General features: G+C 36.5%; 1 protein-coding gene and 1 pseudogene across 2 annotated transcripts; one reads left to right on the plus strand and one right to left on the minus strand.

Moving 5' to 3' along the window:
• Positions 1-1,355: 1,355 nt before the first annotated feature.
• On the plus strand, positions 1,356-9,630 carry LOC125683435 (sulfotransferase 2A8-like; annotated as a pseudogene).
• On the minus strand, positions 8,356-14,367 carry LOC130046304 (small conductance calcium-activated potassium channel protein 2-like). 2 transcript variants are annotated; one of them, XR_008796305.1, is made up of 2 exons: positions 14,239-14,367; positions 8,356-9,230 (listed from the first exon to the last, which is right to left on the minus strand). XR_008796305.1 is itself a non-coding variant. In XM_048924570.2 (2 exons), exon 1 carries the CDS (start codon positions 11,094-11,096, stop codon positions 9,726-9,728), a length of 1,371 nt encoding a protein of 456 aa, XP_048780527.1. In that variant the 5' UTR covers positions 11,097-12,160; the 3' UTR covers positions 9,095-9,230; positions 9,720-9,725. The 2 variants fall into 2 exon arrangements, 1 of the variants encoding a protein (XP_048780527.1); XM_048924570.2 differs by lacking the exon at positions 14,239-14,367 and adding an exon at positions 9,720-12,160 and having other exon boundaries at positions 9,095-9,230.
• Between the last annotated feature and the right edge of the window lie 1,052 nt (positions 14,368-15,419).

The following is a 15,419-nucleotide window of genomic DNA, read 5'->3' on the forward strand; positions in this document are numbered from 1 at the left end:
ATATTATGAACTCAATATAGCCCCATGAGACTGTGAGTTAAGTAAATCCACTTTACATGGGGATACCTCAATATCAATGACTAACATGCCCTTGCTGTTCTGGAAAAGATTTTTTTTCTAAAGGTATTTAAAGATTTCCCCCTATATTCATGTATTATGTAAAATTTGATCCCTGATTTTATCCTCACCCTTACCCCGGGATCCATGCAAAAAGACCACCCCGAGTTCAGAACATGTGCTTATTGATATGCCCTGCTACTCTTGAAAATATTTATTTTCTAATTTTCTATCTATCTTTATGGAAAACTTTGATTCCCTATATAAGTTAACTCTGGTTAAAAATGAATCTTTACTGCCTTTGGAATGCGGGAATATTGATATAACTAAGCAATGGTTCGTAGTCTTAGAAACATATAATTTTACATATATTCCCATGTAAAATTGAGGAGCCATCCTACCCCCTCTTCCGGGCCATGTTGTGAAGAAAATTGAATTTGCAGTACGCAAGGGTGCTTGTATATCAACGACCACATATTTTGGCACCGTTGGTTTTGAGAAGATTTTCATTAAAAAATCACTCATATATTGCCATGTAAAATTGTATCCCCTATTGTGGACTCACCATATATGTGAACAGATACATGTACTGTATATTATTCACGTCGGACACGTTTGTACAGGTAAACTAGTCCCGTCGGGTTCTGTTGTATGAGCAGGTACAGGTAAACTATTCACGTCGGGTTCTATTGTTTGAACAGCTACAGGTAAACTATTCACGTCGGATTCTGTTGTATGAACAGCTACAGGTAAACTATTCACGTCGGGTTCTGTTGTATGAACAACTACAGGTAACCTATTCCCGTCGGGTTCTGTTGTATGAACAGGTACAGGTAAACTATTCACGTCGGGTTCTGTTGTGTGAACAGGTACAGGTAAACTATTCACGTCGGGTTCTGTTGTGTGAACAGGTACAGGTAAACTATTCACGTCGGGTTCTGTTGTATATGAACAGGTTCAGGTAAACTATTCACGTCGGGTTCTGTTGTATATGAACAGGTTCAGGTAAACTATTCACGTCGGGTTCTGTTGTATGGTACAGGTATGGTACAGTATACTTTTAACGTTTAAATCGTTCTATGAACAAGTAAACTATTCACGCCGAGTTCTGTTGTATGAACAGCTATAATATTCACTTCATGTTCTGTTGTATGAACATGTACATATATACTATTCACGTGTTCAATTGAACTTTCTCATCACGTGTTGTACGGCGTCTGCCTGTAAACTTTACACATTTTTTACTTCTATTCTAGAACCACAGGGCCAATTTCAGTCAAACTTGAAATAAAATCTTCTTGAGTAAAGAGAAGAGAGAATATACGAGATACAAAGTGGTACTTTTCAGTCTTCATTGGTTGTATTCTGTATATTAGGTGACAGAAGGACCACCAGATGGCACTGCAAGAGGCATGAGAAGCTTAACATAGCGAAGAACAGACATAGCACAAGCACTAAACGTAAAACCGTGTTTAAAAGTTTTATCGATATTTTATTTTTATACTAATAACGTATTCTGTATAAAGGCGCACTAACTATAATATTACCATTTTTCCTAATCCCTAACTATTTTACTCAGCATATACTGCATATATTCGTGAATAGTATACTGGATATTTTAAAAGTCTAAATCATTAGTACTAATCCATAGAATTAGAACCTGACCATATACTAAAGGACAACACTAATTACCTTTAATAAACAACTGCATTATTCTATGGTCGTTATAACGATCTACTTCGTCAATACAACCTATCATTGAGTCAAATGTTGTCTAACGTGTTTCATACTGATTGTTAGGCCGTTCTTGGCACACTAATTTTGTCTACGGATTACACCGATTTCCTGATTAAGATATAGGGCTCAAGGCGGGTGTGACCGGTCGACAGGGTATGCTTACTCCTCCCAGGCACCTGACCCCACCTCTAATAAACGTCCAGATTTCCGTGTTTGCTAAGCTCTTTATTCTGTATTCTTTATAGGCGCCATGAGATTGATGACTGTTTGTTATCGTCACCTTTTTATTCTTGACATATATATACCGATATTTACATTCACTGTGTGTATTCAGCTAAGTTTCTGTTGAAACTCATTGCTTGTTATTTGCAACAGTTTAAGACATAGTTTGTTTCAATCTCTAATGTTAGTGATTGCATGGGTCATTGAAAATTAATGAATCTATGAATTGCTTTTGATTTTTATATATTTTGTAGTTGATAGTACCTGTAACTCATTATAAAAGTATCATATATGGTTTTCATGGGAATTGTGACGTTACGATTGTCATGGTAACTCTCTTTGTCGACTTTCCGTAATAAATGGTAGAGGTTTTTCAGATGAAAATTAATACAAAAAGAGTAAGGGATACAGATTTTATATCAAATTGAAGTTAAAGCTTTGATCAATTTACCGTCGTTCAAATTACCAAATATGGATACAAGTCTATGTCAGGTGATTTTAAATAACTTACAAATACATATGATACAAAAGAATATGAATGATAAAATGCCTTTCTTTGGTTTGTCACACGGAACATGAAGGTAGCAAACACTGCAGAAAACGATAGTGCGGGTTATACATACATTTTTCTGCAATAATTGCGACTTTCATATCCTGTTTAACAAACCAATAAAACATTTTATTATCTGAATATTACATCTAGAGTAACACTACATGAAGTATTGTATTCGTATTTCAGGATGTCTTTTAAACCGTTGCCCAGATGCCCGGATGGTACACCTCTTCCCCCACTGAACCCTTTTACAACGAACACAACAAAACGGTTGAATGATATACATGACTTATTGACGAGAGAGGACGATATCCTGGTTTGCACCTATCCTAAATCAGGTTAGAAGGAACATATATAGAAATATAGAAGCCTGTATAGCTAATGGTTACTCTGTGTATTTCTGATTTGTCTCTCGCACTAACAATCTGTATTTCAGTTAGAAGGAACATATATGTAATATTTAGAGTATCCTTGAACGAGTGTATCTTCCGATACCAGTCGAGGGGGCGGAGCCCCCGAGACTGGTATCGGAAGATGCACGAGTTCAAGGTTACTCTAAATGTTTTGTATCATTGCGCTCAGAAATTATTTCATCATCTTTAATTATATAACTGTACTCTAACAAGGAACTGCGTGACCAAAATTTAGACCAATCAAAACTCATTATCGAAATAGCATGTTTATCCGATACGGTCGAATACAACGCTTGTCACTTTTTAAGCAATAACCACCATGAATGGACGATGGCTGGGAATTTTTGCTCTCACAGTTTGCAGAATCCGTATATAGCAAATCAGATACATGTTGAAGATTCGTTGCAAAGTATGACGCTCGATCTACCGGGACTAAAAAATGAACCTCATGGATTTCGATATAGGAGATATTTTGGACATGATGGAAACTGATTTGAGTGCGCCAAATTTCTCCAGTCCTGAGGTGGAGATGAAAAATGAACGATTTGAACCGGTGTCCGATGATGAAATTCAGCGATTGATAGACTCACAAAAAATCTTAACACTCGTAAAAATACTAAATGGGCAATTGAAACGTTCAACAAGTGGCGTGCCGCACGGGACAATGTCCCATGTTTGACCGAGATGAATTACTGGATGCAACGATTTGTGTTGAAGTAAGAAAACAAGAAGACAGCTCGGAATATCCAATACGTTTATTTGAGTTTGTTTTATTGATAATTAAAGGTCAAATGTCATTGAGATTGTCGATTCACCCTGACATGCTCTATCTTGATAGAGTATGGTTGTTAGAGCACAACAAGTCATGGTGTATCAAAAATAAAAACACAGTGTTCATCAAAGGAAAAAACCCACAGCAATGATACAAAGAAATATAGAAGCCTGTGTAGCTAATGGTTACTCTGTGTATTTCTGATTTGTCTCTCGCACTAACAATCTGTATTTCAGTTACTAGGACAGGTTTGTCTATGAAAGAATTTTTCAACAAAAGAAAGAAACTGCACGTAAATGACCGGATACATAAAATTCCTTGTGAAAACTAGTCAACTGTGATCTCGGTTATCAAACAAAAAGAATTTTTGTAACCATAGTTCTACATTATGAATACAACCGTGTACTATTTGACATATTCTATATACCTCCACTTGGAACTTTTTTTGTTTGTTGGATTTGTAAAAGAAAAGATAGGATTCGGAATTATAGAACACTTTCTTGTGGTGTGATGATCCTAGCTATAATCTAAATGTATATAAGCTTGTGTTAAAACAACAAAAAGCAAATTTTTCATTGCCGAAATTACACATGAAAGTTGCACAAAATTGTCAATTTACAGTGTAGAAAGGAATGTGTATTATATGGATCATATTGACAGGATATTACTATCCTTCCAATAACAGCATCATGACACTTCGCTTTCAAGATCGAACGTGTAAATTCTCATAGATTTCAATGAAAGAACTTTTACTTTTGTTGTCAGTTACCAGTCACAACGAAAGAATTGCATAGCGTGGTCATCCAAACTCACTGTTATTGAAACCACACGGTCAGTCCGTGAGTGAAACTTGCACGCTCGATCAAGCGCAGGGGCACACTGTTATCGGAACGATGGTATCTATTGTGGAGTTCCTGGATGTCCTAACCCACGAATTCAAAACTTTATAGAAATACGCAATTCGTGTAATGTTTCAATATACAGCAATTACGAATATTAAAATTACGAAATTACGAAACTGTATGACAATCCACGAGAAGTTACCTCCGTGACTTCAAATGAATAGCATGAATAGTAATTTTGATATACCTGTATTCCAATAAACATGCATTCTACTGAAATTGCCTAAACTGCTTAAACGCTGAAGATAGAAAATTTTGATGTCAATATTTCTTCCAGGGACCCACTGGATACATGAAATTCTATCTAAACTGCTTTACAATGACGATGATGCGAGACTCTATCGTAAAGAAGAATAGACATTTCTGGAACTGATGCCAGATATATCGGAATTGGAGTCTTTATCGTCCCCACGAATTCTCTACACACACTTACCAGTCCATTATCTGCCAGAACACCACATCACAAAAGGTGGAAAGACGATCCACGTCATTCGTGATCCGAGGGACGTGGTGGTGTCGGCATTCCACCATTTTCTGAAGGAACCATTATTCAAAGACTACTTCAATCGAGATTGGGGGGATCATCTGTCCGACGTTATGTCAGGAAGTAAGCCTGCGTATTTTGCATTCTTTACAATTCCAATGTTTTTTACCTTTGATACCTTTGCAAATTGTAATCATGAATGTGTGCATGAAGTGTGAACAGCGTGCGTATGTAACATTGTTGTGACAATTCTTTATTCGTTCAGTATAAGAACTTTCGCCGTCCGATAGTAGTGAACAGTCTGAGATTGTCTCAGTGCTGATATCCTTGATGGTTATGCTTCCTGTTAGATTTCGCATAGACCACGGGTATACTTACACTGTATAGTTCTTTTGTATAACTATATTTTGTCTTCTACAAACTTTTCACATACATATTATATAACGAATGTAACAAAATGTGCATTCGTTTACGAGTTGGAACCCGGGTTAGCACACTTGTTAAGCAAACGCGCTATCCAATACGGAGTCTGGTTCCCCTTTCCACGATTCTGCTCAATGAAGGGAATGCGCAAACACAATTGTGGGAAGAGGGACCAGCTTATCCATTACGGTACCACAGCATTTGAAGCGTATTCGCAGTGATCGCCCTTTGCTCCACTGAACCGTAATAGGCCTATATTGATCTTCTTCTGTTTTTAAAATCCGACAGTGAGAATAATTATAAAAAGCTACATTTTTTTTACACTATACCCTTCGGGTCGTACACTATTCAAATTGTCAAAACCCTCACTACTATTTTGGGCTGGCATAGTATGTGAAAAATGTAATATCATCATAATTATGAATATATGACCGCATCAGGTAAATCAACAAATGAAGTTTTAGGGACACAAACAGAAAGTGGATGCATCCAGTGAGTTGATATATATTTTTGTCTTAACTTGGTTGTAATAAATACTGATATAAAATTCCTTTAAAACATTTTTTAAAAAAAAAATAGGGACTTGTAATTTTCCATGATGTTAAAAAGTTGAAAAATATCTCATCCATATAACTCAATACAAATTTCCCATTGTTTTGGACTTAATTAAGGAATCAAGGAAATGAATTACATTTTATATGTCCAGACTGCAATTCGTTTTACTTATAGAAATATAAATTAGTTTTCATTTTCATCATTTTTAGAAAAGTTTGTACATGTAGCAAGTGTCAAACTGTCTAATAGATTTTTCAATTTTCTGATATATTTGACATACAGAACTGTCAAACTTCCACCAGAGTTCGTTTGTTCACAAAAAAAGGTGACGTAATGAGGCTTCGACGGGGAGTTTGACAGAACTGAATTGGGGATATATCTAATACATATACCATGTCTATTTTAATGGCTGGAAATTCAGACAGAAATGGAAAGTAGAATGTAAATATAAAAAATAAATGTCATTTTTTAAAATACTGCCACGCGTCACACCTGCCGGCCTGGAGCATCGCAGTTCATACCCTCATGTATTTTTAAAATCATTAAATTTGAAATTTCTTAATTATTTGAATAGCTATTCAAGCATGGTTTTTTCCTGATTTTTAACAAAATAGATCAGTAACTCATAAATGAAAAATAGTTAATCGTTTGACTACATGTTTATGATATGGCAGTGGTAAGACCTCGAACAGTCTAGTTAGACCAGATTTGCATTGTAGACATAAGAACTGCTCTAGTGGATTAAAATTCACTCCTAGAAGGACACGGAACGTAGACTTATGGCTAAGAGAAAACGTGGTTTCAATTTTAAAAGTCTACAAATTGCGAAAAATGTATCCTCGGCTTAAGGGGATTTATACATGTAAGTTACGTCAAGTAGCCAACCAAATTTACTGAGCCCCCCTCCCCCCCCCCCCCCCCCTCTTCTCAAATTCAACTCATGAATATTTAACATTATTAAACATAAAATCAAAGTTTGATCTCAAAAAGGTCCTCTCCTGTGATAATCTAGATCCATTAACACGATGAATCGAGAAACCGATCAAAAGGGTTGTACTTTTTCTCCCCAAAAAGGGAGACTGCAGTTCTTCATTACGGCTCAAACTATAATTTTCCCACAAGGTAGGGAGTGTGCAATCTCGCGACTCTTCAAGATTGTCCACAGCCATCAAACTTGAACTACAGTCACTGAAAAAGTCCAGTGCTAAAGTTAACAATTAACATAATTTAATACATTTTCAACAGTGAAATACTGTAATTTATCCATTACCCTTCAGATTTGAAATAAACATGTTCTATAACCAAAGAAAATATATTAAACAGAAAAGTCAATGTTTTGTAGTTGGATATGAATTGCTCACTTTTTTATCAAGTTGGAAATTGTCCCTGTAACATTGGGATGGGATCATGACGCAACATCGGTTGCGCTAGCCTAGTAGTTAATTAACGCAACCGGAAGTCCCGGGTTCGATTCTCGGTTTATGCATTGCCTCAAACCAAACATGTTTATCACAAAACAGGTAATGACTACACTTTCGCCAAGTACCGGTACAGAAAATGAAAGTCGGACCGGATATGACCTGAAAATCAGTGGTCGCGTGCCACGGTAAACATTGCCACTATATCTACGACTCTGGGCCCAATACATATGTCTAGATTTGTGGTACCTCACCTAAAGCTAGTGACTAATTTGTACGCTTCTAAATAAAAAAAATTCCCGATTGAGGCGGATAAAAAATTACAAACAAATCACTACACAGCACAGGTGCTTAATGCCGATTTCACGTGTAGCGGAAATGTGGCCTTGGCGAGACTTTGATACTTTTTCTATTCCTGGACAAGAATGTTTTGCCTTTTTCTGTAAGTGGCTTTGGGATGTACATGCAAAAACAACCTCCGTGTCCATTATGCCTATGTAGAACTTTTTTTTAACTTTTAGTACATGGTCTGGACATGAATTTTTTCAGTGATCTAACATTGTCCAATTGACTCTAAGCTTTCGGTCAGACAAAAACATGTCATGAACATATTATCTCTCCACCTCTCAAGCAGATAATAATATGGATCCCATTGAAAGAATATATGTATAGAGAAATCAGTGGCAGATTTAAGGGGGGCCCCCTAAAATTTTCAAATGTAAGGTAAATCGTAGTATCTTGTTTAGAAAAATGTACTAAACGATAAAAGAAGCAATGATTTCTTCCACTCCCGGAGAAATAAATGACAAAATCTTTTGATTTCTTGAATTACTTTATTAAAAGAACTTAATTTTCCCCCGAAAAACCCTAAAAATTTGCGTCATTTTATTAATTTCACTTTATTAAAAATGATAGAAAGTAGTACAAATGACTAAATAGGAGACATATTTCAAGGCCACCAAAATCTGCAAAATGCAGGAGCTTCGCCCACTGCCCCCCCCCCCCCCCCCCCCCACACACACACACACACAACAGGACTTCGCCCTGGACCCACTCATGACTGGGGGCCTCAACGCGACCCCCAGCCTCATAAAGTGGCGCCCCCCGTAATCACAATTTCTGGGTCCGCCCCTGGAAATCATTAGAAATTAGCCAAAATTCAATCTGACAGATGACAGGTTTACATGGTAGGCAACACGTCCATAAATCTTGGAAAAAACATGCCAGAGGATATCGAGGAAGCCATGTCCATTTCTACCTCTCGTGTTTCGTGCATTATCCTGAAAACAACATGTACAGATGCTCTTTCATTTTTGACATTAATTCACATACACACACTTTCTCTCTTTCTAATGTCCTCTGCAGATTTCATCTATGGGGATTGGTTTAAGTATGAACTTGAATGGGAAATGGTCTCCAAGTCAAACAATGTTCTTGTTTTGATCTACGAGGAGATGAAGACGGTAAGGATTTTAAATACCTCATATATTACCAGATTCCTGAAATATTCCATAGTTGTGCAGAGCAGGGTAATCCTCAATTTTTATTGGTTCTAATATAGAAAATCACACTTTAGGATGAAGAGAAAGCTGTGAGGAGAATTGCTGAATTTTTGGGTATATCCTGTAGCAAAGAAAGCGCGGCTAACATTGCTCCTCAGTGCAGCATTTCCGTGGTCAAAGAACGCAAGAAATCTGAAAAAAATGCACACATTTACAGAAAAGGTAAAGTAAATGCATGCTTGATCAATGAAGTTTCCAAAATTCTATAAAAGGGAAAATGTTCTTTGGGACTAGTTGTAGAAATTCCATAATTAGTCAAAATATTTCAGAAAATTAATTTGGTAGGTATTGACCATGTTCCAATTTGCTAATTAGAGACGTTGATACATTTAGTTTTATTTTCATATTTTTAGGTGAGGTGGGTGACTGGAAAAACCACTTCACAGTAACACAATCTGAACAATTCAACCAATTCAACTCTATTTTAATGCTTTAAAATCTTCACTGTACTAAACTGTTTACATTTCAAACATTTTCAAAGAAAAATATTTCAAGTGACATTTAAACAAAATTCAATAAAGTTGGACAAGACTTTGAAGTAGTTTTTCATTATCATACCAACTGGTCTTGTATATATTGTCACAAAATCACGCCTGTGTTACTGGTATCACGCCTACTCACAATCGCTTATTTTGTATGACCGAAAACCAACACTTGGTGTATATCATGAAGCTTTAACTGCAAGTCTCTGGATGTCCTCTGTACTTGCAGCAGTTCGTTCTTCACGTCCTTCATGGATTGTTGCACCGCCTCTGTCTTCTGCTCTACATCTCTGATCACCTTACTTATCTCGATGAATCCAATGGTAGACTCCCCGATGGAATCTTGCTGGTTCCGTGCTTCCCTCATGACACGTATGGCCTGTTGTAGTTTACCATGTACGCGAATTTGCTTGTCATCAATAACGTTATTACATCTTCTCAGACGACATAGATGTATCCAGTTCTTGATGACGTCAGCGGCGGCCATTTTCTTTTCTTTATCTCTCTGTGCCCTCATGACGAAGTTGTATACGTACTTTTCAGCCCGTGTCTGTTCTAATTTATGAGCTAGCACAGTGATTAGAAGCGCAGTGGTCCCGACACCCATCAGACCAGTGGCCACGGACACGAATCGTCCACAGAGACTAACGGGGTACAGGTCACCATATCCTATAGTTAGAAATGTCACTGATACCATCCACATCATATTCCAGTAGTCCGAGTTGTCTTTCTCCAGTTGATAGAAAGTCTCGCAGGTTCTCATGGCCCATGAGTTGACGAGTAATATAAAAATCATAAGGACTATTAAAACGCTTCCGGGATTTGATGACATTAGTGCTTTGAACAGGAAAAATGCGTCAATTTTGACTTTGTTCAAAGCCCCCAGGCCCTGTGTTGCTGTTCCTGATATAAACTTATTGTGAACTACAAGCATTCTGCCAATCAGATAAGAACGTAAAATCATTAAGATTGACATGAGCGCATCAGATGAAGCGTAAACCGTTTGACCTTTTAGTCCAGAGATTCGAAAAGAAGTATCAAATGGCAAAGGGTGAGGAAAGCATATCATTAATTCAAGAAAAATCTGAAAGTAGGTGTAAGGGAATGTCACTACCAATCTCCAGTCATTTAAGTGATTTTCTGTCATGCGCAGTTTTATTTCTGTCATGTGATAAACAATAATGGCGGCAAGCAGCACAACGGTGGATAATGACACCAGAGATTTTAGGACAACGGACATCGTAGAAGATTTTGTGATATATCCTAGAAAATACATTTCATTTTCCACAAGCATCAATATGAAACCAAGAAGAGCCATTGCGAGTTGAACATCCACGATCCTTTGCCTTCGTTTTAGTAATTTCTCTCTTACCGTCAGTCGTTCTCCTACGCTCATCCCTGACTTCAAACTAAACACCCCATCACTCTCTTCCTTGTCAACGTACTTCGTATATTTTCCGTTGGTTCTGTCTACTAAAGGCAAACATTGATTTTCTAGGGTAAAGTCTCCACTCATTCTAAATCTGGATTTTTAAAATGCGTTGGATTAACGTAACTGAGTGACGTCATAACGAATTGACGTCACTAAACTAATAGCACATGCGACAAAACAAAAACCATTAGCTAGTAAATGTAAAATAATTTTCATGGGTTTAGGGGTTAATTATACCCCCAAGAGTGATTATCATTTCATAAGGGTATGTAGAATAATTGATGAAGTAAAAAAAAAAAAAAAAAAAAAAAAAAGAATTTTAATAAAGTGTTTTTTAGAACACGTATTTATAAAATGATAAATGACATATCGATACTGACAATTTTGAACAATTGCATCAATTTACTCTCAAATGCGCTTTGAAGATCGTCCGGAATTCAAAGGTTTCTTCATGCTGACTCGGACTATTGAATGCTTATTTACATCACGTGGTTTTGAATGACAGCAAAGTTGTTGTGTAGGAAATTATTTAAATTCCCCTTCAAGGGGGTCCACACTCACCTTTCAAGTATAAGATTATTCCCTGCTCCTTATAATAAGTAATTATATAAATCATTGTTTCAACAGAAGCCCTTCCATGTTCCAATTGACCGATGTTTTTACAACTAACACGTGTGTGTTCAGATAAAAATAGCACAAGTTTACTTTTAAAAAGCAGTGTCTTCGCGGCTAGTCCCAATGGCAGATTTAGGGAGGGGGGGGAGGGGCAGGATCCCCCTCCCTCTCGCCACAAATTGTGAGTGAAAATCCAAATTTTGCACCCAGAAAGCCGATTACTTTGGCTAATATTTGACTTTCTCATTCCCCTTCGGAAATCCTAGCTAGATCCGCCACTGAGTTATAATCGTTTCTCCTAGCCTTTTGTTTTCCAACAGTCATACTGATCGCAAGGTCAATTTTATTTCACATATTAGTTTTAGCTCATTTTATTTTTACCTCTTTTCTTACAGAATCTGTCAAAATTCTGGATCTATCTATCCACTACACTTCCTCTCACTGGACGACATGCTGCACTGTTTACTGTCTGTGCGCATGCGTCTGAAGACCGAAAGAAGGAGACTCGATATTTTTTGTATAGGCCATCAAAAAGTATTAAATTTTACGTTAAAAAGAGAATTTTGACTTTAGATAAGTGTTATTTTCGCAAAGTTCATACATTCAACAATGCAACAAAAATTGAAAAAGCGCTGGGAAAATTGTCATTTAATGATTTTTGCGCAAAATGAGCTGTAGTGTCTCTTTAAAGATATATGCATATGTACTAGTTTGATTTATCGCTTAGCATGTAGGTATTTTAGTAGCTGGAAAACTACATGTGCATAATTATGTAACTTGTAGAGATAAATAAGTTAAATGGCGTAGAGCAGAATCACGGAAATGGATTCTATTATCATTATTTTCTAATTCATGAATTCACCTTTTTTGCTTTATATTTCAAAGAATCACAAATACCTAAATATGGATATATATATATTACACTGTAGGCTACACCTGATTACGGTTAATGTGACACGTGTGTTTCACGTTGAATAAGACCTCGAGATAATCTCGAATTTCCACGAATCTTGAATATAGTCGGCAACAGTACAAATCTCTCGTGATCTGATGTTAGAGTACTAGACTTGTACACAGAGCACCCCTTTAATTGTATCTATAGAGACATTCGAGTTCCATAAAGCAGACCACAGTAAGAGACCCGGGTGTGGATTCCCGCTCAGAGCCGAGACAAGGTTGAGTCTCCCTTCCTAAGAAGAATAGAATCAGAAAAACGTCCCAAACGTAGAAAAGAATTAGAAACTCCTCAAACGGAGATTAAAATCAGGACACCACCCCCCCCCCCCCCCCCCCGACTGAAAATATAATCAGACACCCCCATTCCCAAATGAAATAAATAAAAACAAGAATAGAATCCGAAACCCCTGAAGGAGAACAGTTTCAGGAACCCTTCGTAACAGACAATGAAATCAAAATCTCCTTGAACCATGGATATCTTGAAAACAATCTGACCTTTACTCATCAGAAATTATATATTCTGGCCTGTCTACATACCCAATTTTCAGGGTATCCCCAATTCACTCCACCTCCAAATTTTACCCTCCCGACCATTTCTATCAAACAGAGTTTCAAATGATCACCACCATGCAGTGCCCTGTCCTGTTCCCACCAGAGATCTAGGCTGCCCCAGGTCACATGTTAAACAGTTGTATCTCTGTATTAAAAAATTGATTCCAACAACAGAGGAAATTTTTCAATATCTATATTTAAAACCTTTAAAGTTTGAACTTTATTTTACGACAAGTAACAAACTAGTTCAACAACTTAACTTTATATTGTAATTTTTAATTAGTATTTACATTCACTGAATCTTTTCTCTTATATTTCTTTTTACATTGACATATCATTGCTTTCATCATGCAACAAATACATGTTTGTTGCCAACTAGTTCGATCCGGTTTTCTAGTATCACTTAAATCTGCAAAATCATTACCAAATATGGAGTGTCCTCAAGGTCAAAGAGTGTTTTGACACATAACAAATGGATAAACCATATATTTTAGATCTTAATTCTAGTTCATATAGATAAGATAAGTTTAGTCCAATTTTGGGCCCAGAGGGCATAACAGTAAGACAGTTTATAAAGAAGGAAATTCAAAAAAAAAGAAAGAAAGTTTACAACATTAACTACAGGTTACATAGACTGCATGTGGATGCAGCATGTTGGGGAAACAAGTACATACATATATGAATTGCTAATCATGTATATATACAAGTAGATGGGCAGTATCAGTATTATACCAATATATGAATAATAAACTATAATGATTTTTGCAGTTTTAAAGCATCACTTCTATACACACACACACACACACACACACACACACACACATATATATATATATATATATATATATATATATATATATATATAAACAATAAAATATCTTTCTTAGCTGTTCCATCGGGTGATGAAGGAAGCAATCATCACAGAAAAAATTTGCATAACCCGCTTTTTTCTGCAATGCTAGTTACCTTCATCACCAGATGAAACAACAAAGAAAGCATTTTATTGTTTAATCGAATTTATATTTCATTCATCTAAAATTATCATTCTGTCCTTGGCTAAATAAGGGCAAAAATAGATTTTCTATAAGATATTTATACGTACATAGTCCATCCTCTTTAAAATGTAACACACACACCCTCGCATCAGATGATCGTCGTTCCACATAAACTATTTGTTTTTCTCAGCGTTACATAATCAGTGTCATTACATGTATATGTACACATCAATTTCTGAAAACCTACTTCGTAATGTACACAGAGATAACTTGTAGTTCAAGGTAAATCACGAACTTCAACTAGTATATATGAGAGACCCCAATAAAAATGACATAAATGCGTTGTCTGTACACTGATTTTTTTTTTCGCCTTGACAGCAATTTTAAATCGCCATCCCGTTAGATGTGATTTGAATGTTTCATGTTGGGCATTGAAAACTGCATTGAAATAGATTGACTAGGCTAGATGGCGCCGTGTTTAATATGACCTCGGGGAGAATCTTGCCCAGAGCGGGCCGTTAGGCATCACTTTCATCCCGTGACACAGCCACCCCAGCGTGGTCCTGCTGTGTTATATGTAATGACACCCCCCCCCCCCCATTCATCCATCCTCATCTTCAGTGCTACTGATTTTTTTGATTTTTTTTGAGGGCAGAACGTATAATTACATGGATTCGGTGTACGCAGTTATGGGTGTTAATTATATGTATTAGGTGTACGCAGTTATGGGCGTTAGCCTTTGTGATTAGTGTGTAAAATCTATTTTGTTTTTTTCTGCGATGACATGAATACTAATAACATATACCAAATTGTGAGTTCAATTAAAATGAAGAGGTGATACTGCAAGTACATGTCTTTGCATTTTACACATTTGCTTTAGTTTACACTTGTAAGCTGTCTTGGTTACTGGGAGTACAAGATCAACAGTCTGGTACAATAAATTTATTACCAGACTGTTAACAGGCACTGTCCCTTGGTGTTCCCTGTAATCAGGTCAACATATTATGTTTTTATTCTCTCATATAATGCTATTATTCTCTTTTATATAAGTATACACACGACACTATCATTATCTGCTATCCCAGAAACTGACGTGTGAAGCAGTTGGGTTATTTTATTTATCATGTTGTTAATTTAAATTTTGTTTGTAATCAGTATTTCATATATAATTATAGATATGTGCAGTGCAGAAGTGTGAACTCAGTCAGTATTACCGGTAGTACTTCTAAATGATTGTTATTTATTTTCATTGTTATAATTAATTGCCTGTTAACATGTACATGCCCCC

This window comes from Ostrea edulis, chromosome 6, assembly GCF_947568905.1.
Source record: "Ostrea edulis chromosome 6, xbOstEdul1.1, whole genome shotgun sequence".
Classification (NCBI taxonomy): domain Eukaryota; kingdom Metazoa; phylum Mollusca; class Bivalvia; order Ostreida; family Ostreidae; genus Ostrea; species Ostrea edulis.

What these genes read in the sequence shown, in the direction of transcription:
- LOC130046304 (XM_048924570.2), bottom strand. Translation starts at nt 11,096, where the DNA reads ATGAGTGGAGACTTTACCCTAGAAAATCAATGTTTGCCTTTAGTAGAC.